Below are 26,217 nucleotides of genomic sequence, written 5' to 3'. Positions count from 1 at the left end.
AATATCGTTAAATTTCGAGAAAAAAATCGAGATAAAATGTTGAAAATAAAGTCATTAAATTATGAGAAAAAAAGTTGTTAAATTACGAGAACAAATACGTTAAATTACGAATTTGTTCTCGTAATTTAACAACTTTTTTCTCGTAATTTAATGACTTTATTCTCATAATTTAACGAATTTGTTCTCGTAATTTAACAACTTTTTTCTCGTAATTTAACGAGTTTATTCTCATAATTTAACGAATTTGTTCTCGTAATTTAACAACTTTTTTCTCGTAATTTAATGACTTTATTCTCATAATTTAACGAATTTGTTCTCGTAATTTAACAACTTTTTTCTCGTAATTTAACGAGTTTATTCTCAACATTTTATTTCAACTTTTTATTCTCATAATTTAACGAATTTGTTCTCGTAATTTAACAAGTTTTTTCTCGAAATTTAACAACATCTTGAGATTTTATTTTTTTATTATTGCTTGGCCCTAATCCTCTTCTGTAGGAAATCTGAAGATTATCTTTGGCACAGAAATACTCAACTCATGTTATAAGTCCAACTCATTTTTTGAAAATTTGGCCACGTTTAGCATGAGAATCCGTCTCTTTAACAGTGTACATAGGTTAGAATGCATGAAATAGCATCAGACCCACCCTTTAAAATGTAATTAAAGGGATAGTTCACCCAAAAAGTTTAATTTGGATTCGTCTGTGCATGTTTATTGACTCTTATAAACTGTGTGACCATTCACTCTTATTATAAGACTGACAGACATCAACGGTTGGAGTTAAAAATCATAATTTCTGTTCTACTGAAGAAACAAAGTCACCTACATCTTGAATGCCCTGGGGGTAAGCAGATAAACATCAAATTTTCACTTTTGGGTGAACTATCCCTTTAATTCCTGTGATAGCAATGCTGAATTTTCAGCAGCCATTATTCCAGTTTTCAGTATCACATGATTCTTGATATCATTCTTACATACTGATTTGGTGCTCAAGAAACATTTTGCATTATCATTAATGTTGAAACACTGTTGTTTGACTTTAAATGAAATGCATCCCTGCTGAATAAAAGCATTAATTTCTTGTAAATGTATCAGCAGCTTCTGTACTGTCAAGGAGAGATGATCCCACGACAGCAGCACCGTGAGAAGAAAAAAAAGGTTGCAGGAATCAGGTAATTAATATTTTGATCTTGTACTCAATTCACAACACTTCACAATTTATGTTATTTTACCACAGTAAACTAAAATTGCTCATCATGTGGCCCATAAAGAGTGAGTTTCCTCTACAAAAAAGAAAGAAAAAACAGAAATGAGCAAAATGGCTAAAAGCAGCAATTTTTTGGAGATGTGATACATGATGGCACAAGCAGCACCAGCTGGGAGGGGGTGTGAGCGTTGTGCTATACCGAGGATGTGCATGGAACCTCCCTCCTCGCTCTCACCATCCCTCCTGGACCAAACTGTGCTTTGTTCCCCTCCCAAAGGGGAAGGAGATTAATTCAGTGCTGGATCAGGTAAGCCCAGTGATTTTCCCGGGGACGTTGCAGCCGGTCTTTTGGGATTAGCTGCACGCTCGCCCAGCAGCTGGGGGATGAAAGTGGAAGTGTGGCTTGCAAATGGCCTCCAGGCAGGAAAGGAGCCTTGACAGGTACACTAGGATAAACACTGATTGCATTAAAAAAACACATTGTCTGCTGTGATACATATCAAGGAGGGTTTCTCTTTGTGTTTGAGCATCTGTCTTCTGATTTTAAAATGTGCTGTGACTGTGAAATGTCTGTACAGATAATCTAATGAGCTTACAGATTCTTGACAGATGTATAAAATGTATCCCTCAATAAATGGACAAATACATATCTATGTGACTACAGTATCTGCATGAAGTTTCAATAACATGCAGTGTCTGTGCATTAGGAGAGTATATGATGACTTTGGAGTTGGTGTAGATTGAATGAGGAAAGGGGGGAGGAGTCCCTCTGGGATACGGGCAGACTTTAGCCCACTCTCCAGGCCAGATGCAGTAGGCCTACACCTGCGTCTCAGTAGCGTCAGCCCCCTGCAGCTGTCTGCACACCTCTGTCACCTGGCCTCTGTGTACAATTCCCAAACACAGCACGACCGCTGAATCCAGAGCCACCTCTCTTATCAGTGTGCATTAAATGTTTGAATGCACTTAAAGGCACAGTATGTAATTTTCATGGCTAGAGGTCGCATTTTCAAAACAATAACAAAGGCGTAGCTTGATGATGCTGTGAAGAAGTGGGGAATGATGGGACTCACAAATCATGTTCATGAATGAGGTAATAAAATAAATTTTTATTTAAAAGTTCTAGATTTTATTTCATTCTAATGAATTAGCCACAATTAACATGATGATGCTAATTTACTATGAATACTTTATTTGTCGAATTAAATGGTGGGGTAACGCAGCACAGTTTTATGTGTTCAAAACAATCATTCTAACTACCTACAGCTAAAAGGCCGACTTACTATTTAAGTATAACACATACTGTATTTAATTACACTGTCATAGACTTGTTCACTAGATTCACCCACGTTTACGTTTCTTGGAGTTATCTTTGGCGACAGAACCTGCTGCAAACGATAATAAATAATTGTGGTCCATGACATGGTCCAATCTATAACATTAATTTACAAAATAGTGCATATTTTCATTTCATGCCGACTTTAAGGTGAAGGGGCTTTTTTCTTTTCTTTTTTTTTACATAGACTAGTAGAATAATCTACTTGAGATTGCTGTTCATATACTCATTAAGCAATTGTGAGACAAGGGATGCTTCTCAGTACTCAAATTGATGCTTCCTCATTTCCTCACTCCTCCGTCCTCCAGCCCATGACCTGGAAACCGATCTAATTCTTTCCTCGCATCCTAAGGGGGTGGAGCTAAGACATGAGGAAAGGAAACGAGGGTGCACCAATAAAAAATGAGAAGCACCTAAGATCTTCATAACAGTCTTATGAAGCAGTCATAAGCAGTGAGTTTGAACAACACAGAAATGATGTAATATTTTTATAAATGTATATTTTTATATTTTGAAGAAAATCAGTGGTGCTTACCTGTTCAAAAGTCACAGAAGTGTTGGATGTCTGCCAGAGGTATGCCATTGCTACATGGCTGCTAGGTTATTCTCAGTGGTTTTTAGTTTGTTATGCACTTGCTATGGGGTTCTGGATGGTTATTAGCATGTTGCTGTGTGATTGATTATAGCATGTTCTATTGGTACATCCCAATTCATGTACTTTTGCACTATTCTGTGCTGTTTTGTTGTATAAATAGTGTATAGTAGAGTAGTGTGTTCATGCTGAAAATTCCAAAAAGAAAAAGTGCAAATACCCGGATGATGTAATTAATTAACTTGGATGCAAGACACTTTGTGCACTCAACTGTCGCAGACTCTGATGTTAAATGACAAAATAACCTTATGAAATTCATACACTACACGGTTGAGGACATAGTGCATAGTATTACTGTATACAATGTAATTTGGGACACAGCATGCTTTGTTTTTAGCATGTTGCTATGCAGTTGCTATCGTGTTCTGGGTGTTTTTTTTTGTTTTTTTTATCATGTAAAGGGGTCATCTAGGGTTTTCAGGGTGGTTTGCACATGTTGCTGTAGAGTTGTTTACTAGTAGAGTCACTGAAATTCTTTACTTTATGTTAGTATATGGGCTTCCAACCATTTTAATCATCCAGTAGGCAAAAATCACAAGTCTAATTAATTAATTAAAGCAGCCTAAATGCACACTTATCCGTTTATGATTATTTGCATCATCTGAGGTATCATATTGTCAAACCCCTAACACTACGAGCAATAATGATGACTTGCCTTTGTTATCTTAACTGAAGTTAGCTTGTAAACCAGACTGATCAAAATACTTATTTGGGCTGGAATTGAGTGATGCTGCTCAATTACTATTAGTACACAATGTAAGTTTACAAGAATATCTCATCATCTGAATTTCCAACCTGATGAAAAGAACACAAAATAATCATTACAGTATGACTATAAGTCTCCATGTCTACTAACTCATTAGAGTATTAGTTGAGTATTCGTATCCACTGTTAGGGGTAAGGTTAGGGTTAGTAGAATAAGGGGTTAGGGTTAAGTTGACGTACTTGCAAAGTTACTTACAGTCAGTAGAATGTCTTTTAGGGACCATCAAAATAAAGTGATAAAGGTGCCCTAGATTCAAAAATTGAATTTTTCCTCAGCATAGTTAAATAACAAGAGTTCAGTACATGGAAAAGACATAAAGTGAGTCTCAAACTCCATTGTTTCCTCCTTCTTATATAAATCTCATTTGTTTAAAAGACCGCCGAAGAACAGGCGAATCTAATTCTTTCCTCGCATCCTAAGGGGGTGGAGCTAAGACATGAGGAAAGGAAACGAGGGTGCACCAATAAAAAATGAGAAGCACCTAAGATCTTCATAACAGTCTTATGAAGCAGTCATAAGCAGTGAGTTTGAACAACACAGAAATGATGTAATATTTTTATAAATGTATATTTTTATATTTTGAAGAAAATCAGTGGTGCTTACCTGTTCAAAAGTCACAGAAGTGTTGGATGTCTGCCAGAGGTATGCCATTGCTACATGAATCTCAACATAACACCGACTGTTACATAACAGTCGAGGTGTACGCCCCCAATATTTGCATATGCCAGCCCATGATAGAGGCATTACACAAGGGCAGAACATCTGGATGTGCACAGCTGAATCATCAGACTAGGTAAGCAAGCAAGGACAATAGTGAAAAATGGCAGATGGAGCAATAATAACTGTCATGATCCATGATATCATCATATTTTTAGTGATATTTGTGAATTGTCTTTCTAAATGTTTTGTTAGCATGTTGCTAATGTACTGTTAAATGTTGTTAAAGCTACCATCGTTTCTCACTGTATTCACGGAGACAGGAGCATCGCTCTTTTCATTTTTAAACACTTGCAGTCTGTATAATTCATAAACACAACTTCATTCTTTATAAATCTCTCCAACAGTGTAGCATTAGCCGTTAGCCACGGAGCACAGCCTCAAACTCATTCAGAGTCAATGTAAACATCAAAATAAACACTGTACTTACGCGATTAGACATGCTGCATGACGAACACTTTGTAAAGATTCATTTTGAGGGTTATATTAGCTGTGTGGACTTTTTATGTTGTTTAAGGCAAGCGTGAGCTCTTGGGGCGTGGAGCACGAGAATTAAAGGGCCACACACCCTGAATCGGCTCATTTCTAATGATGACCCAAAATAGGCAGTTAAAAAAATGAATTAGAAAAAATCTATGGGGTATTTTGAGCTGAAACTTCACAGACACATTCAGGGGACACCTTAGACTTATATTACATCTTTTTTTAAAAAAGTTCTAGGGCACCTTTAACAGATAACAGATGAGATAACAGATGTAGGTGCAATGTTGCTTATAGTCATCAGAATATCTAAAGGGGACCATCAAAATAAAGTGTTGCCATAGTTATTTTCAAAGCCATTTTTCCTCCATTTTCTACTGTTCTTGCTTCCTTGTCTGCTTCTTCACAGACTATGCAATAAGATTTACCTTATATGGCTGGAGGATACTGACTTCCCCTATTAAGTCTAACCTCCAAACTCTGCTTGTCAACTCCACCCTGTCCTCACCACTATGACCCCATACTGCTCTGATCACTGGCCAAGAATTAAACTGCAGAAAGAGTTTTTTTTTTTCTTTAGAGGGGAGACACTAAGGAAGGTATTTAATATAATGTCAAGTTTGCTTTATTTTTTTTATTTGTAAAGTGTAAAGCATTTTGGTTTTCAGTATTTTTATGCTTATGAGATTGACATTTTGGACCCAGTTGGTCAAGGTTTGGCTGCAATGGAAGTTAGATGTTGGTAGTTGTTGTATATGCATTCTTCTCAGCTAACACCATTCAAAATTTGCAGTGTTTTCTGTATGTATGTACAGTATACACACCCATTCATTCCATATGACTGACTTTGTTCTGTGGAACACAAAAGAAGATATTTTGAAAATTGTCTCTCAGGTTTTTTTTTTCTCATTGGGGTTCAGTGTTATATTGGATCCCACTGATTTTCATTATATGAAAAAAACAAAACAAAAAACAGTTTAAACATTTTTCAAAATATCTTTTGCTCAATCTGGAAATAAGGAAGGTAAACATGCCCCAAAGAAAGTGGTTTGATGGCTATTTTGCAGCACTCCGTCACCCTTTGACATAATCCCCTTTATTGTGCATCTCTATGAGAGGGAGGATGGACATGGTATTAAACAAAAAGCACTGATAAGGTTGTGCAGAGGAAATGTTCTGTGCGCCAATCCCCAACTGACTTCCACGGTCCGTCCAGGCATTTCCCCTCTGCAGGAAACACCCTCACCAGGGAACATGTACGGAATGCTGCCTTTTGTTCAGAGAGAAAGAGATAAGCGGTGTGACAATGCTCCAAGTGTGGTATTTTTTGCATCCTCTTGCCATCAAAAGGAGGTTTATCGAAACGAAGGGTGGGTAATGTGCTGTCTCCATCTCTCAGCTGGTCCTACATCTGGTCCAATGACTCATTGTCTACTCCCTGCAGGAAAATTGGGCTTAACTTCCCATCTATCTTGTAAGACTACATATCACCACTTTCTTTGCCAAAAATTGCAATTCTTCTGAGTAATATGGTTGTGAAAGAACTGACACTCTTTTGCATAAGCACAGATATTTATCAGGCCGAATACAATCAGCCCATACTTTCAGTACACAGAGGAACTTTCACAGGTCAGTCTCATTTATTCAGAAAATCTTTAACCAAAACACTTGAAAAAAATTTTTTTTCTCAAATCTAGGCTATCTTTGACATTTGCTGTGCAATCTGGTTTAAAAATGTATGTCTAATAAAGTAATTGTATGCACGTCTAAAAACAGTGATTGTGTAGCTTTTTATATTCATGTTTCTTTTTATTTAAGTTTAGCTAAGATTATGTTTTTGCTGTCCCTTTATAAATAAACTTCTAATAAATTATTATCATAATAAATACCCATCCGTTCAAAGTATCAGATGCAGTTAAACTGGAAATACATTAAGGAAGATTTTATTTGTATAACAGCCATGCTGTATATTTGTAAAAGTGATATGTAATAAATGTAACCTTAAATAAAAAAAAGCTCTATAATGTAAATGGTTACATTTTATATGTGCATAATAATGTTAGTCAATTCCAAACATCACAAACACTAAATATATCTACTGATTATGACATAAAGGCTATATGTATGCACAGCAAGTTGATATGAAAAACACATCATTTAAACTCCAAAGACAATCCATTTTTAAATGGATATGAACATCACTGTCACTGTTTATCTTGTTTAATCTTGTTTAAATTTTTACAATTAAATCAGGAATAAAAATAACACAAAACAGTCTATGCACAAAACACTAGTGTGACGTTTGACACTTCAATTTAAAAGGAGAAATACGTGTTTAAAATAATGTGACTTGTTTTTAAATTATTTAATGTAATAAAATGATGAACCTAAAGCCAAACATTTAATCCTGAAACCATTTTTACTGTACATAACGCATAATCTTTTTATATATATATATATATATATATATATATATATATATATATATATATATATATATATATATATATATATATATATATATATATATATATATATATATATATATTATACGGATGTAGGCCCTTATTTTCCAGAGAAACCATCTTTGGAATATTGTCTTTGAACTTCCGTTTTTGCGGTAGCCCTGTATATTTCTATGGCATTGCTGTTGAAGAAAAATTAGCTGGTGAAGTGGATTTACTTGTTGTAGAGTTAATGGAAGTTATCATGAGCATTGTAATGTTTAAAGCAGATGTCTTAACTAATCTCAGTAGACCGGGGAGATTTTAAAATGAGCAGTTCATTCATAAATACGTAAGATCGCTGTGGAAATACGAACCGGAAGTCAAAAGACAACGAGTACAGCGCTGAAAAGGGGCGGGGCTACTCATGCAGTACCTGGAACCGCCACTGAAAGTTTTTTTTTTCTTTTTTTTTTTAGCAATGTTGCATCATTATAAACAGCCAGGACTTTCTTATTTTATTTCCGAATATATATTAATAACAACGGTGCACATAACGGCAGCCTTTTACCACTGACTTTCAAACAGCACCTCGGAGAGTAATCAATGAATTGTGCAGTCCTCTTGACTTCACTAAACCGTAAACATATTCAGGCTGTCTTGTATTACATGTTTGTAATGGCAACATTAAAAAAGCATGAAATTTACATCACGAAATAGTGGTATCACAAACCACTACTGGCCTTGAGATAAAGGAGATAAAGCACAGCCAGCTCTCCATGACTGGAGTTTCAGGCCTGCTGTTTAACAGCCTCAGGTAAAGAGAAGGGCTCAATTTCATATTCTAGCACTGTTTGTAAGAGGCTCTGTTTACTGGACAGTGAAGAAAACCATGCAAACTAGCTCAAGTATCATATGTCATCATTTTGGGGTGTTAAATGGATTCTAGCACTCTTGCCATTGTAGACATCATCTGAGCCTCAAACTGTAATGGAAGATGTGCTGGCATAGAACTCCATATTCATACAAATGTTAAACACACACAGTGGGGTCCAAAAGTCAGGGATTCTAAATCTTATTTAAATTTGGACATAAACACAGTTTTAAGAGAATAAGGGTACGTTTACACGACAACGATATGGTTAATACTGAGAAGTTTTAACACCATTGTCAAAAGGATTCCCATTCATAAGAATCCGTGAAAACGACTAAAAGCGCTGTATTCTGCTGGCAGGCCATTAGATGGCGATGAACCACTATAGACTGAGCATGTAATGCGCATGTGCAGGGCGTCATCGTTTTCAAGATTCACATTTTGCTACCATTTCTACCATTGTTGTTTACACGGAGACCGTTTTGAAATCCGTTTTAAGGCCACCAAAGCCATCTTGAGCCATCAATGTGGCAATATTTGTTTTTAATTAATTATAAAAATTCCAAACACCACAGAAGTGCTCTTCCCTACAGTCATGTACAGAGGGAAAGTGTTTTATTTTGAGCTCAGAAACAGGGTTTTCTACCATTTCAAATACAATAATGTGCATAACTATCAAATATAGAATGTAAATGTCATTTTAAAAAAAAACCCAAATGCCGAATAACTATTATAAAATATATAATGAATGTAGTGGTCCCCTGGTGTTGTGTCACTGGTGTTACCTTTAACAAAAATCTCTTATTTTGAATTAACAAATGACACTGATGACATCACTTGACTTCCTTCTTTCTATTTCCTGAAGATCAATGAAGAAAGGCCAATGGAAAGTCCACTATCTCTTTTCAGTTACCAGAAATTTTAATTAGAAAATCATAATTTCATATGAAGCTTTTAGTTGAAGTCACTGGTGTGACCTACTTTATTGTTAGGGAATTTAAAAAAAAAAACTAGAATACAAATGGATTAAATTACTTAATTTAGTGAATATACCATGATTGAAAACATGTGGATTGATACCTTGCAGCAGCCATTTTGTAAAATGCATTGCATGAAAATTGTCACTGGTGTTACCTTTTTATGAAAATTGACACTGGCGTTACAGTCACTGGTGTTACCCGTTTATAGATAAACTTTATTTAAAGCTATTCGTTAAGTTCTTTTGCATAAAATAGCACTAAGATTATGTGATTATAACTTTTTTCTCATTGTTAATCCTCCTTTGGTCATATATGGCTAAATTAAGGGTAGCTATATGGCTAAATTGAGTGCAGAGAAGCAGCTACTTTGCGGACAGCATATTTTAACATTTTTAAAATGTTGTTTATGATATTTTACTGACTGCTTTCACAAAGTGTCAATGATAAGTCTTTGATTGTATACCAAATGTAAAATTTTAGTCTCATCTACTTAATTGTAGTTGAAGAATAAGGATCTTTGGTCTTATGTATACGTCACTAGTGATTCATTTTGTCACTTGTGTTACTGTTTTTTTTTGTCTGTCACATGAAATAAAATGTGTCATATGTGACATTGTAATAATTTTACATTCATTGAATTCTACTACACTCAAGAATTAAGATGTAAAGGATTGCATCATTACGTGTTTATAACGGATTTTCAAATATTTTCATTGTTACAGCAAATACATGGTTGCGCAATTGAATTAACATCATTCAATTACACTTTTAACTAAGCTGATTAAAATAAAAAAAAAACAATCTCATTTTTTGCATTATCATTATTTTTTTGTAACTCTGACTGCATGTGCTGAAAAAATTGAGAAATATTTCATAAAAATGTTTATAAATGCCAGATAATTAAGGTAACACCAGTGACAAAAATACAAATAAAAAAAATCATTAAGCTGTCATTTATGAGTATTCATAAAGTCAAAGTATAATATAATAATGTGGTCTAAGTTTAAATGTTAGAAAAAGAAATACATTTTAAGACATTTTGCCATACCAAAAGTGGACGTTTCTGTAGAATGACCCAAATGCTGCAGTATATGATCATCGTGCATCATTATTCAAATTCTGAAAATGTTTTATATGTATCGCTCAATTCAATATAAACAATCTGTTTACCATTAAAATGTGAATTTGTGCTTACTGGTCTAAATCAAGAGAGGAAGGGTCTTGTGTCCTGCTTTCAATGTAGGTTTATACATATTTCATGTTTTATTATCCAGAAGAATGATAGATAATCATTCAGCAAGTTTGAACAATAATAATAATGATGAAGCAAGAGCAACTGATAATAATAAATGGAAAATGAGGTATAAAAAGTTGATTTTAATAGAGTATGGAGGACTGACAATTCAGCCAAAATCACAAGAAACAATCACAAGATATAGTCAGCACACATTTTCAATGATGACCAAAGATTCATTGCAAACCAAAGTAAATCTGAAATAAATGTAGTCCAACAGAACTCAGCATCTTGAAGAAAGTGCTGAGATGTAACAATGGCATGTGATAATGGAAAAGTGATGATAATGATGAACAAGTTTTGGCACATTGGATATAAAGTATGAAAATGTATGACTATGATATATCAAACGCACCACCAGACCATTTGCTTTATGTCTTATGTATGAAGACATCATATTTCATGATAGCACTAAGAAATATTGAAAAGGTAGGACAATGTATCCTTGCCCTTGCGCATTTTTACAATGATTCCTTTCTCCCCCGTCCTTCACATTGTTAAACTTTGGTGCAGGTGTATTGCTAGAATGTACCTTCTCTGAACACGTGATGTATTTGCAGCCCTTGATTAAACATGCACATATGCTTTCACTTTCTCCAAAGATATGCAAGTATTTTCCATTTGCAATGTCACAGAAATTTATTTCTAAAGAAAATAATCCAAAAACAATCAGAAACCACTACCTAGAATAAAGATCATACGTATTTTACACGCCACTGGTAACCACCGCCAGCCCAGGAGTAACACTTCTTAATATGTCAACTTTGACATATATTCAAATGCAAAATGGCAGAAAGAAGCTCTTGATTAAGTTTACCAACACTGCCCTAAGTGTTTTACCATCTTACTACAACCGTGATTCATTCACTGAAGTGTCAAAACAAGGTGAATTGAGATTGGTTTAGTGAAAACAAAAGTAGACAACTTGAAGACAGACAAACAAGAATGAGTGTTCAAGTAGATAATCCTGCTTTAAGTTTACATTCACATGGTTAGATGAGTGACCAATACAGTGTGATTCTTCTTACTGTGTATGTGTATATATATATATGAGAGAGAGAGAGAGAGAGAGAGAGAGAGAGAGAGAGAGAGTCTTATTCAGCCACCAACAGGTGGTTTAACCCATCAGTATCAGTTTTCATTTTTGTTGTATTAGGCCCAAATGAACTAACATCAAGTAAAACCTGTAATACAAAAAAATTATGACAAAAAAATGAATAAAATGCAATGCTTCAGCTCTTATACAACACTACAAAAATATTTGTGCAGATGTCAAGTACAGTGCGACACAAAACTACAAGTGATCAACTTAAAAGAAACTCAAACTATGGTAAAATCCCCAAAGGATTTTTGGATTTACTATCCACAGTGTCTGAATGATTACATGCACATATCTTTATGGCATAGTATCCAACACAACGTTTTTCAGGCATACTTCTTCACTGCACGCACAGAATACTGTGCAATATCAAAGACAAGTAACTCTTCATGTCTTCAGACAGTGACTCGCTTGAAGCCCATGAGCTCAAACTGGGGATTCTGGACAGCAGGACTGTTTGTAAGTTGCAGAGAAAACCCAGCAGCAGATGGTTTCACTTCCTGCCTGCACTTTAGGTGAAGCACTTTAAGCAAAAGGTCAACCTGGTAAATATTTGGTTTCCTCCAAACTCCAGGTTTGGAGTGCCAGGTCAAAAAAAACCTTCACAGTGAGCATAAGTCACATGTGGAAATTAATGCAACACGCCACGTACGTGGACTAGTCATGCTGCTCTTTGGAAAGGAAACACTTCCGTATTGTTTTCAAGTTTTTTTTAGTGCGGTCGCAAGGTGTCAAATGTTCCCATTTCTCAAACATAATGATTAAATCAGGCCATCAAAGGTGAAGCACGATGGGAACATAGAGGAATAAGCAGATTAACACTACTGATGTACCTATATGATGCATCAGTCAGTAGGATGGTGATTCAAGGCTTTTTACAGGCAGCTTTGGCTTTCCCATTGTTGTTAGACTTGAGTTGTGTCATCTCCACTTCAGCCATGGCATCTGATGGTAAACTGCTACGCATGCGCTCGATAGTCTTCTGGTAGGAAGCTTTCTCCTGTTCCAGAGAACGGATCAGGTGCTTCATCTTGCTCTCTCGTGACAGGAAGCTCTCCACGCTGCTCTCCAATGTCTGAATCTTCAAACGGGCCGCCTGTTAATAAGAAAGCCAAGCAATTTTTGACATGTGATTATATGTACTAATCATTCAAAAATTTGGGGTCGGTACATTTTTAATGTTTTTGAAAAAAGTCTGTTATGCTCACCAAGGCTGCATTTATTTGATGAAAAATACAGTAAAACAGTAATATTTGGAAATTATACTACAATTTAAAATAACTCTTTTCTATTTTAGTATATTTTAAAATGTTTTTTATTCCTGTGATGAAAAAGCCGAATTTAATCCAGTCCTCAGTGTCTAGTCCTCTTTAATATGCTGATTTAGTGCTTAAGAAACATTTCTTAGAATCATCAATGTTGAAAACAGTTGTGCTGCTTGATATTTTTGTGGAAAAAATATAACAGTTTTTTTTTTCCCCCAGAATACGTTAATGAATAGAAAAGTTAAAAAAAAAAAGCATTTATTTAAAAAATATTTTTTGTGGGACAATAGCCATTTTTCCACCATTGGGCCAAACTGGTCTTATTGCTTAACCATTCCATGCAGATCCAGCCCAGCTGGTAGGGGTATGGTTTAAATGATCACTGTACAGGGCTAAAAACAGAGCTCGTTGGAATGTAATAACAAATCCATTAGTCCTTGCCTTGGTAATGCAAGAGTTTACAGATGATATGAGATGTAAATAGCTACCGCATTATGAAGGATGATCAGATATTTCTTTTAATCTTAATATTAACTTGCGTTAGCTTCGCTCAAATAGTGGCCAGCTACAGACAAGCGATCAATCCTGTGTTGCGACGTCACTACACGCATTGTACCATCATGGCTGAGAATGGTTTGTAATCGTGCCGTGTCTAACAAATCTCAAGTGGAAATATAACTGGAAGCGTTCCTTACCGTTCGTAGGACCGGTCGGCACCAACAGTGGAAAAGCGGTTAATGTAAAAGTCTTTACTGTCACTTTTGATCAATGTAATGCATCCTTGTTGAATAAAAGTATTAAGTTCTTTTAAAAAAATAATGATCTTACAGATAAAACCCTATGGGGTAAATTTTGTCAGATGCTTCAGGGTAAGCTATTACTCTAATGCACTATTACATTGGTCTGGAAAATTTGGTAAGTGTGCCAAATATCTGTTCACTCTCCCCTGTGTCATGTTTCTAGGAACAGCTTGTTTTTAGCAACAGGTTGTTTTTAAGGACAACTTGGATGAGCGTGTTGTGACGTTACATGTTTAGACTAATGGAGTTTCAAGGATAAATTCATTCTACCATGTTCATTCACACTAGTGGATGACAAATCAACAAGCAACTATCAGCTGAATTCCCATTACTTTTCATTTTAAATGTGAAATGTGAAAATCAAAATGCCATTTTAATATTCTTTGGTAGTAAATGAAGAGGCGTATCTGTAAAGATCTTGGGTTTCAGGCTGTTTGTCTTTTGTACTGTGCTGCCACACACTGGCAATGAAGGCACAAAACACTTCTCTACTTGTGCTATTTTGTGATAATATTATACATCTACATACCTGCAGTTTCTCTAGCAAGTCCATGTTCTGTTTCTTGAGCTGGGCATTGGCTTTCTCCAGTTTATCTAGCCTATCAGACTCCTCTGATGGTGGAGGAGCGTCTGATAGCTCATCCTGCAGGACGTGGTACTCCACTTCATATGCGTGCAGCTGCTTGGAGATGTCCATCTCAGTCGCCTGCAAACCACATTTCATACTGACAGTTATTGTCAGAATATGCCACAGGTTCTTTCAAATTATCAGATTAAATATCTGATAATCAAATTCATTAACAATACAGGATTTAGATTTTTGAAAAGCAAGTTACACCACCTAGTGGTTAAATGCATTCAAGTCTAAATGGGCTGTTTGGCCAATGTGTGGAAAGAGACACCAGTGTACTGCATACTGCACAGAAAACAATGCGTGCTGCCTACAATAGCATGTGAAACTGTATTTGGTATGCATCAAAAAAGGATTCAAACATTAGTATGCTACACTGTTGTCACTTGATCACTTTATGCCATATGGTTACTTTACAGGATAGTATTCAGTTGGCATAAAAAAGGGTATTTTGAGTTTGATCAAATAAGTCAAGGAAGACATGTCAAAATCATGTCTGATGAGAGTTGTTATTGTTAACTAAAACTTGTTTTTTGAAAATCATTTTCAGTAAATTCATACAAAGCCGAAAAAAGACAAATTAAATATTAGATGAACAACTGAAACTTAAACGAAAATGTAAAATGTTGCCTTGGCAAATAACTGGAATAAATAGGTTGAAGTTGAAAAACTTAAACTGAATTAAAGCGATATAGAAATATTGAAAAAATAAAGGCAAAAACACATCCAAAGACAAAAACGCTAAAATGCGATCTAAAATTAAAATGAAAACTGAAAATATAAAAATAGTCTAATTCAACCCATACACATTAATAAATACTATAATAGTATATAAATAATACTAAAATAGCACTGTGACTGATATTACTTACATACTTATATTGATAAGATTTTATGAAATATTTGAATAAAAAAACAATAATGTGGTCATACTGTGGACGATTCAAACAAGTGAAGCCAAAAGAGATTAAAAATAAATGCTCACATGATCTAAAACATACACTTTCCCTTATACATCCATATTAATTTTATATTAAAATCTTATTATTGAAAAAAAAATATCCTCATATCCTAAGTGTATTTTTTATTTTTTTTTTTTGATGAAAAGTCCCCATATACTGTCAAACCAAAAATTATTCAGAATTTTTTTGATATTTTTTAAAATTTTTACTAGTGGGTTTAGGACACTATAGTTCATTTGTGTAAGTGAGGATAGCAAAATAAATTAAATAAAATAAACTGTGACATTATGCCCAAAAATTCTTCATACAGTGGACTGCCAGTAAAAAATTTGGGACCAAAAATTATTCAGACACTTTGACCTGACCATGTTTTGCTTAACTGTTATCTGACATAATTAAGATTATTTTTTTCTGACAAAGTTTAACTCTGAGATCTTGTCATATTTTATTACCATTTTTAAACTATAGTGAATAAACTGCATTAATGAATAAAATGTTCAAGGTGTCTGAATAAATTTTGGTTTGACTGTATGCTGGTATAAAGTTTATTCCATTTTAAATGTACCTTGGTGATCGTTTCTTCCATTTGGCTGTAAGTGAGGGTGGGGATGGTGGATTTAAGGTAGTCCACAATACTTTCAAAGCCGTCACACTCCAGTATCTCTCCCTCGTGGCTGCTCAGCAAACACAGGGCCACCTTAAAAATCACCTCAGTGCCTTGGACAAACAGGAGGTCTGCCACAGAACACACATACATGTACAAGAGTCAAAGGCTATGCATTGGCTACAATACTTGACTTATGTGTGAAATACATGAATTTGAACACACAAGATCATTTCACCACAACCCTCTGGTTCCCCCTAACCCCATCACATACTCTACATTAGTTTAGGTCTGAATATGGTAGTGTTACTTAGGAAGTAAAATATACCAAATATACGGGCAACAAAGCCAAGCGGGAACTGAGAGGCGAACAGAGTGAGGAACCAGGGTGCGGCGTACAGGCTGGGGCAAATCTCGTGCTCCTCCAGGTGAGTGTACAGGTTACGGTGATAGTCGTGCAGCAGTCGGGACAGCTGGTACATCTGGATCTACAGAGAGAGAAAGAAGAAAAAGTCCTCACACTTACAGGAGTGAACTTTAAACAGGCTCAAATGAGACTGGCTGAGACAGACTCTCTCTCACGGGATTAAACATTGGCACATCTGATGATGAATAACCACTAACAGCTGAGCAGGAAATAGTGTACAAGAGGTGGAGACGGCTGTTTGCATACCGCTTGAGCAAATGTACATTTAAGTCAAGTGTAGTAAATATACTCTCTGTTCTGGTTGTGTAACAAAATTAGGATTTGGAATTTACATTCACTAAAAGTAATGCACTAGATTAAAAAAAAAAAATGTATTTCTTAAATTTAAGGTGTGCTAACAAACTTTTAATTTAGGTTTCTTTGGCCAATACAACAATGGCTTTGAATGTTATACTGACACCTAGTGGTGTGAATGTAGCAGTGCAAAAAAGTTTCAAGGACTGATATTTACTTCAAAAATACCCCAAATGGCCATATTTGTTATTCATTTATTTTATAAAAGAGAGTTTCCAATAAAAATCTAGTTCTTGATGCAAAAGGAAAACATTCAGTTCCACAAATTAGGACACATTGTTCTGTACTCATTCCGTTATCTCACACAAAAACCAGTCCTGCTACATTTAGCAATAGGCATACTCAGAAAAGCAAACATTCCAGTTCTGAAAGAAAAACACAAACTAGTGAAAACTGACACTCTCACACACGGCGCACCTGCAGGGAGATCATGTCGGGACGGTACTGCCGGCGAATGCCCAGATCGTACATGAGGAACTTAAGGGTGTCGAAAGCCTGTTCCTCGCTCATATGCAACAGTAGCAAACCGGCCACAAAACTGATGCCCTGGCAGTAGCCCACCTCCGTGTCCAGCAGGGAGTAGGCCTTCAGGAGATTGTACAGAGACAGTTGCCCAGCTCCCAGCTGAGCACTGAAATACTGGTGCGTTGGGAATGTCCGGCCTGGAAAGGGGAAGATCGCTTCAGTAATGTGCTGGGTCTAAAATATAACACTATTGTGATGTCCATGTGAATTAGCTGCAACAATATGACAATATACAGTTTTATAGTCTGAGATTTCATAAGTTCTGATAGTATTTTATGTCAAAATTTATTGGTGATTTGACAATTAATAAACAAATAATATACAACTTTGGAATGCAAATTATTATTTAGTATTCTTTGTATGTAGCTTATCAGTATGCGTATTCCCCGATAAACAAACAATAAGTACTTGATTAGATACAGACCAAGGTCAACCAGGATGGCGTGTTGCTGTGCTGTGAGCTGCTTGAGGAGATCCTGATAAGGAGTTTCAGGGGGCTGCTGCCGCTGCGGCAGACGGTGACGCAGACGATACTGCTGGGAAAGGAGGAGCCACACCTCACCTCGCCGACTTTTGGGGACACCTACAGGGCACACATACAAACAAACGGAGGGAAATCTCAGCATTATTTAGAACAGTGTTTCCCAGACTTTTTTTCTGGGGACCCACATTTTAAATTCTTTAAATCCTTGTGACCCAAAAAAACATTAGGCCCATATAGTTCATATATCACAAAGAGAATTTATGCATTAACAAAATATGTATGACCATTTTTAAGGTCAGTTAAGCTTCCACTTAACTATTTAAAAGAGATACAGATATTTGACAAAGCACAATTATTTTTTATTTACCTTTATTTACAATAAGTAAAATGCAGAAGTGAAATGAGAAAGGAAGAGTTGTCATGTCATCTCATTGTTTTCATATTCTCATCATTACAGTGTCAAGCTGGCCTCCCTCGGGGACGGTATTTTGACTGTTGGCAGTGTTAGCCTGGTCTTTAGCTGTTTTTTTCTTCTTAATTAACCAAGCATCCATTTTTATGGCTGGTTGCCGAGTGCAGAGCGCAGCTAAAGAACAAAACAAAACAAAAAAAAAACGGAAGAAAACGACGAGCTCCCTCGTGCGGCTAATTGGTGAACTACATATATAATTTTTTAATCAAGAGTATATAGCACTGTGGCGAGCAGGGCGGGCGAGAGCCGTGAGGGAACGGCGCGAGGCCGGTGGCGCGAGTGTTAATGAGCTTCACCTGGGAGGCGCACCGGCCTTGAGTCCCTCACGGAGGAGCTCCGGGAGCATAAAAGGAGGAGCGACTACAGTGAAGGACGAGAGAGGACCAGGCCTGGACTTTACGTTATGTTTTATTATGTTTGTGTGGCCGGCAGACGTCCGCGAGGGTCTGCCGGCATTACTTTCGTTTTGTTCTTTGTTTATTTTGGTATTAAAGTTATGTTGAACGTTCGCCGGTTCCCGCCTCCTTCTTCCCGTATCTACGAACTGTGTTACAAGCACAATGAAAAATAGTGCTCGACTTGGCGACCCATACAAAATCTCCCGCGACCCACTTGTGGGTCGGGACCCCGCCTTTGGGAATAAGTGATTTAGAATTTAGAAGAGCAAAACTATTTCAAATTTCTACACTTCAGTTTAAACGTTTGGGGTCCTTAAGATTTTTCCTAATATTTTTGAAAGAAGTCTCTTGTACTCACACAGGCTGTAATTTTTTTATTATATATTTTAAAATGTAATTTATTTCTGTGATGGTAAAGCTGAAGTGTCACATGATCCTTCAGAAATCATTCTAATATGCTGATTTGGTGCTCATGAAACATTTCTTATTATTAATGTTGAAAACCGTTGACTTGTTTTTCAAGAATCTTTGGTGAATAGAAAGTTTAAAAGAACACCCTTTATTTAAAATACTTTGTACAATGTAAACACTTTTACTGTCTCTTGATCAAATTAATGTGGCCTTGCTGAATAAAAAAATTAATTAAAAAAAAATAGCAATATCTTACTCACCCCAAACTTCTGAACGATAGTGTAAGTATTTCTATAACTATGTAACAAGTTATGTAACAACAAAAGATAATGTAGATTAGTACACCAGAGACCAAAATCTTTGGGTTTTAATGACTGAAGTAATCAGTTTTTACCCTGGCAGACGGCACTGTGAATCTCTTCTTTGTCCCACTGTACTTTAGTGCGGCAGGGGCTGCTCAACTTCCTGTCCCACACAGCCTGCACCTCTTTGGAGCACTGACACACTTCCTGGTAGTCCAGCTTCATTTTACGAATGTGCAATTCATCACGGCTGGCTGCAGGATGAGAAAACTTCTAGTCAGGTTTAGCATTTATTAATTCAGACTAACATTAGAATAACTAGTAATTAATATAGTGCTTTTAGATGCAAAGAGAGAGAACAAAATGACATTCAGAGTGTCAAAATGAAGAGGCATCATGTGCATCACCTGCTGTTAACAGAGGCAGAAGTTACTGGTTCTCAAGTGGTGGGTTGGGACTCAAAAATGTGGACAGAAGGGGGGAAATATGCTATTTTATGCAATTTTTAATAGTAATTATTATTTTAAAAATATGAATTTTATTGTATCAGTATATGATTTTACTGATATTATTTTAAGAGCATATTACAATAATATATGTTCTTAAAACAATTCATATATGCAAAAAAGCCATTCATCACATTATTTAAATAACATTTATTTGCAATTTTGGTATTACATTGGTTTGCCACTTGATTTCCAACACAAGCAAATCCAGTTGAGAGCCACTGAAAGTCATGCAGACATTAATTTATTAAGTTTCAGTTTGTAAAAATAAAAATACAAGTGCCTTTACAGCAATCCACATACAATGGAAGCCTCACAGGCAAGCGTGCATATAGCATGCTGCTGATAGATCGAGGAATATTACATACTCTGCATTTCAATAGAAACTTTAGACAAAATGCAAAGCATATCAAGACATGGCCTTTTACAGTAACATTAAAGCATCACAACACATTTGTACTATCCAAGATAAAAGAATACATGAACATCTGTGCAGATGAATAAGAGAATATGCCCCTTTTAGACTCTGGATTGATGCAATTCTGCAACTATTTCATTTGACAGGAGAAAATTGTATCCTAAAAACCAATTGTTATTGTTTATCGATACTGGAGAACATGTAGCTAACTGCCTTATGCTGGTTTGTATACAACATTGAAGTGAAACAATATCATGCCAACTGAAACTGCCCGAAGTTCAGCCTGTTCAAGCAAGACGTCAATGTCGCGGCTGTATTTTCTTACCTTCTACTCAGACATGTTAAGTTCAGCCCATCCAAGAGCACACAAAAACAGACAGAAAAAGTAAAAGGGTAGAGGAAGTGACTTGAGTCTCATGTGTGATTCTGTTTGGCCAACAGAGGGCAATATTTCATATACTTTTTGCTTGGCTCTTCCAAAGCAAAGTTGAACTAATACACAACATTAACGTTTCATAATGTGTTTGAAACTGATTGAAATACTGATATTATTAAACTATTTCTTAAAGACTAGGGTTACATATGCAGCCCAGAGGTCACAGAACTGAGAGCACACTCTTGTAGAATGTGAACGTCATCGACATTCTCTTCTATAATTAACTTTGCTCCAGAATGTAAAATAGACGCAGTGGCACTTGCCCCTCTTAAAATAAGGCAAGGGCAAAAACAACAGTCTAATCAGAGTGACGGGAGGAAACACTCCCTCTCCCGTGACTCCACAATGTACCATGAACGCTGGACTACTGCTGTAGGTTTACATATTTGTGCAATTGGCAGACACTTTCATTCAAAGTGACTTACATTGTAACTGACTTGCTCGTATGTTAGGTGCATTTTATCAGATCATGCATTCCCTGGGAATCAAACCTATGACCTTAACCTTGCTAGTACCATGCTCGACTGTTTGAGCTACTGGAAATATTTAAAGGGATAGTTGACCTAAAAATGAAATTCTGGTCATTATTTACCCACCCTTATGTTGTTCCAAACCTGTATGACTAACTTTCTGTTGAGCAACACAAAAAGATGTTTTAAGCCAGTCAATCTTAAAATCTCTTTAGACAGTCTAAGCCACTGATGTTTTAATATTATTTATGTACTGTTATAGTATTTGTTTTGAATTAGCTTTTATTTGTATATTTTCAGTTTTCATTTTATTTTAGTTTTATTTAGGTTTTATTTTATTTAACTTTCAGTAATTTTGTAATGCACGTTTGTCATTTTGTCAAGTTTTGTTTTGTACAATTTTAAATTTATCTTTGAGTTTAAGTTAGTCATTTTGATAGTCACTTTAGTACTTCAGTTTCAGTAAGTTGTCAAGGCAACATTTCTAGTGTTTTTCATCTAATATTTATATTTTATTTTATTTTATTTCAGCTTTATTTCAATCAACAAAGACAATATTTTAACAGTTCAGTTAACAATAACAATGCTGCTCTAAGCTCCACTTTTCCACACAGTGTAAGTATAGAGTGTATAGTGTGTGTTTTTCACACAAACCTATCATGTGACTTCAGAAGAAATGGAATATAACACCCAAGTTTATGGGTTTTCAGGGTACTTTTTGCACTTTTTTGAATTTGGAAGCCCCTGGTGACTGCTCCAGTCATTATTTAGGAAAAAGATACATAAACTATCTTTTTCCTTTTGTGTTCCATGAAAGGAAAACTCAAATGGGTTTGGAAAAACTTGAGAGTGAGAAAATTATGACAGATTTGTTTTTTTTTGTTTGTTTGTTTTTTGGTTGAACGAACAGCACCCAGTGAAGTGGGTCTGCACGATTATGAGAGAATCCAAATAAGAGAAAGGTTATAAAGAGAGAGAGATACAAGGAGAAACACTAACCCTCCAGGCGCTGGTTTTCTTTCTCCATGCGGATGAGCAAAATCTGTTGATGGATGGCTTTCTTCCACAGGGCCCTGTAGTCAGCTGGGCTGCGCCGGCCCTTCTCTCCACCAAAGCCCTGCTCTGGGGACAGGGGGCTGGCCTGAGGGTCTTGATCCTGGTTCAAAGCCCGAGGAGAAAGTGGCAGCAGCTCCCGGCCATCCATGTGCTCTGGAAAACAGCAGATGCTAACCAAAATGTCTAAGACCCATGCTCAAATGGCATGGGAAGTTAATAAAAGTGATTTAAGAAATGGAGAACTGTGCATTTAGGGTGTTTCTTTTTCTTGAATCTCAGTAAAAGGGAGAATTATCTTGAAGTTCTAAAGCTTGCCGAACAATGATTTATGCTGCAATGTTTACTATAAATAGACTGCTGGGAGAACAGGGTGTAACGTTGCACCTGTCTGCTTGTCTGTGCGTACGCTCAAGCATGTGTACCTACCCAGGTTTTGCATAGAAGTGGAAGGTTTGTTCATGGGTGACGCCACCCTCAGGAAAATCTTTTGGCGCCAAGAAACTCTGCGTGGAGGCACCAAGGTCAAAGAATCGGTGCTACAACCTGACAGAGACCTCTTCCTGCCCTCCCCATTACCACTACAGACAAACAAAACAACACACGCTTATTCAAATGAAAAGACAGAGCAACATTTTTTGAACGTGTGCTCAATACAGGTGGTTAAACCAGTTATAAGGTAATACACAATATATATTCATTAATACATTTAAGCAAAAGCTCATAAGCAATAAGAAGCAGAGCATTTAAAGAGTCATAATAGATGTTAATTAGTTTCATGCATAAGCTACATAAAACACAGATTACTTGTTTTTGAGGAACAAGAAAAATTATTAGGAAGTGAACAGAATGAAAATTAACTGAATAATGCACAAAAACTTTGCAACACATTAAAAAATACTTGTGCAACGCAACTCAACTTATGTACAAAAACAAATAAAAAAATCTTACAGTATTACTGTTTTTAATGCATTTTACTGTAATCAAATATTGTAATGCAGCTTTGGTGAGCATAAAAAACTTGATGTTCTTCTTATATATATCAGGGGCGTTTCCTCCGAGGAGGCAAGGGAGGCAGTGACTCCTCAAAAAAACTGGATGAGAAAATAATCGATATTACAAAAATAAAACAAAGCAAATATTACAAAATTTGACATAAAAAAAAAAGTGAAAGTCACAAATTTTTCAAAAGAAACCCTGTCCAACAGCGACACCCGCAGGTAAAGTTACAGTGGGAGTCCACGTCTCTCATGCCTCCCTTCAGCTCATAGAAATAAAAGAGAACCCCTAAAGCATGCAGTGGGTTTTATGGGGGGCAAATGAGAATGAATGGGGGAAAGTCACGGAAGATCGTGCTATGATCGGATATGATTGGTTATGATTGGATATGATTGGTTTGTGCAATAAAATCACAGCTCTTGTTTTCATGAGCGTTCTATGCGAATCGGCCTGAATGAAGACACCAATGGTGTTAATGGGAAGACTAATTAAATAGTAAGTAAACAACTCACCCCCTTACCGCAACATGTCATGTTAAAAACCAAACTTATATTTTAGTATAAACTTTTATATATAGTTTAAATTGTTACTGCCTTTAGTTAGCCTCTTATTTAGGAATAAATGTAAACATGCATAAAAACACTATCTTGATGAAATTTATACTTGGTTTTAGTAAATAGTTACATAGTGAAAAACACAAATTAGAATTGTATTTGGTCTCTCTTTATATGTAATGTTTATTTAACCAAGAAAATTGTGTAACAGGGAGATAAATTTACATTTGATATATTAAAATAAAAAAATAAAAAAAATCAAGGACTTTGCTGCCTCATTTTAAAACACCACTGATTATATATATTATATACATTGATTTTTTTGGTAGACAGCAGAATTCATGCATCCATTTATCACAGCAAGTCTTCCAGTTCCAGCCCCAGACCATCACACTACCACCACCATGTTTTACTGGTGGTATGATGTTCTTTTTCTGAAATGCTGTGTTACTTTTACGTCAGACGTAATGGGACACACACCTTCCAAAAAGTTCAACTTTTGTCTCGTCAGTCCACATTATTTTCCCAAAAGTCTTGGGGATCATCAAGATGTTTTCTGGCAAAACTGAGGTGAACCTTTATGTTCTTTTTGCTCAGCAGGAGTTTTTGTCTTGGAACTTTTTTTTTTGCCCAGTCTCTTTGACCTTAACTGGAGGCAAGTGAGGCCTGCAGTTCTTTGGATGTTGTTGTGGGGTCTTTTGTGACCTCTTGGATGAGTCGTCGCTGCGCTCTTGGGGTAATTTTGGTCGGCCGGCCACTCCTGGAAAGGTTCACCATGTTTTCGCCATTTTTGGATAATGGCTCTCACTGTGGTTCGCTGGAGTCCCAAAGCTTTAGAAATGGCTTTATAACCTTTTCCAGACTGACAGATCTCAATTACTTTCTTTCTCATTTGTTCCTGAATTTCTTTGGATCTCAACATGATGTGTAGCTTTTGAGGATCTTTTGGTCTACTTCACTTTGTCAGGCAGGTCCTATTTAAGTGATTTCTTGATTGCGAATAGGTGTGGCATTAATCAGGCCTGGGTGTGGCTAGAGAAACTGAACTCAGGTGTGATAAACCACAGTTTAGTTATGTTTTAACAGTGAGGGGCAAGCACTTTTTCACACATGTTGTGTTTACTTGTGTTATCTTTGATTAATATTTAAATTTGTTTTGATGATCTGAAACATTAAAGTGTGACAAACATGCAAAAAATAAAATCAGGAAGGGGGCAAACACTTTTTCACACCACTGTGTATATATAATGCATTTAATAGAGTTTGGGTTTATAATAACTTTAAAAGCTAAGAGAAACCTAAAGCTTATTTTTCCATTATTCCCTTGAAACATCTTTCAAGTCGTTCCAAATCTAAGAAGCTGAAATAGATTGTTATTATCAGATGTAGGAACAAGATGTTCAAATAATCAAATCTGTTTTATCCCACAAGTCTCTGTCTATTTTCCCTGTGTCCGTCTCTTTGCTTAGTTACCACAACAATACACAAGCAACAGCAAGGACACTTCAAGCGGAGTTAGTGAAAGCGTGAAACAGGTTTGAATGTTATGCATTAAACTCTGGCTAGAGAAATGGACCAACCCTGACTGCCGCTCAACAGACAGGTCTGCTAGACATCCAATTAGAAAAGACAGCTGGAGACATTCAACAAAGAGAGAGGGACCCTCTCTCCGATTTGTAGAAAACGGAGCAGGGCCAAGGATGTGACATTTTAAATCTCCTCCTTTCAGAACACTCAAAGCATTGGATCATTAGAGCCCGCTATTTTAAACAAATGAAGGGCGAATACACAGAGGAACATCATTTGTCAGTAATTCCAAGGTGGCTGTTGTTCAGATGAAGGAGAGTTCATAGTTCAAGCCACTAGCACAAAAACCTGGTCAAATATTACTGTCCTGCAAAGAAACCCATGGGAAGGGGTCTATATTCTACGCATGATTTCACTGTATGAAATACACTTGCCCCTTAACAACTGCTTCTATAAACTCTACTTACTAGTGTGAATGACAGAAGCTTTGTTAAAGGGAATGTTTCACCCATAAATGAATCCTGTGATGAAACATTTACTAACCCTCGTTCCTACGACTTACGACTTACTTTCTTCTGTGGAGCATAAAAGACGATATTTTGAGAAATGCATCAATGGGTTTTTTTTGTCCATACAATGGAAGTCAAGAGTAAACAAAACTGTTTGGTTACCAACATTGTTTAAAATATTTTCTTTTGTGTTCTGCAGAAGAAAGTCAGTCATACAGGTTTGGAACTACATGAAAATGAATAAACAGGGGCTTTTTAGC

General features: G+C 36.1%; 1 protein-coding gene across 3 annotated transcripts in view; it reads right to left on the bottom strand.

The window, feature by feature from the left end:
- Positions 1-10,795: 10,795 nt before the first annotated feature.
- The window catches only part of tbc1d4 (TBC1 domain family, member 4), a 37,869-nt gene continuing 22,447 nt past the window's right edge, over positions 10,796-26,217 (bottom strand). The window contains exons 12-21 of one of the 3 annotated variants that reach the window (XM_067408540.1): positions 22,798-22,949; positions 22,315-22,524; positions 19,578-19,739; positions 17,843-18,001; positions 17,311-17,555; positions 16,441-16,600; positions 16,074-16,243; positions 14,445-14,621; positions 12,684-12,946; positions 10,796-11,935 (exon numbers count right to left, since the gene is read on the bottom strand). In XM_067408540.1, coding sequence (XP_067264641.1) covers positions 12,716-12,946; positions 14,445-14,621; positions 16,074-16,243; positions 16,441-16,600; positions 17,311-17,555; positions 17,843-18,001; positions 19,578-19,739; positions 22,315-22,524; positions 22,798-22,949 — 1,666 coding nt within the window. In that variant the 3' untranslated portion in view covers positions 10,796-11,935; positions 12,684-12,715. Of the gene's footprint in view, positions 12,947-14,444; positions 14,622-16,073; positions 16,244-16,440; positions 16,601-17,310; positions 17,556-17,842; positions 18,002-19,577; positions 19,740-22,314; positions 22,525-22,797; positions 22,950-26,217 lie in introns of all 3 variants that reach the window. The other 2 variants (XM_067408541.1, XM_067408542.1) reach the window with 2 other exon arrangements.

The sequence above is a fragment of the Chanodichthys erythropterus genome, chromosome 14 (assembly GCF_024489055.1).
Source record: "Chanodichthys erythropterus isolate Z2021 chromosome 14, ASM2448905v1, whole genome shotgun sequence".
Classification (NCBI taxonomy): Eukaryota; Metazoa; Chordata; class Actinopteri; order Cypriniformes; family Xenocyprididae; genus Chanodichthys; species Chanodichthys erythropterus.
This window is presented reverse-complemented; position numbering and strand designations above follow the sequence as displayed.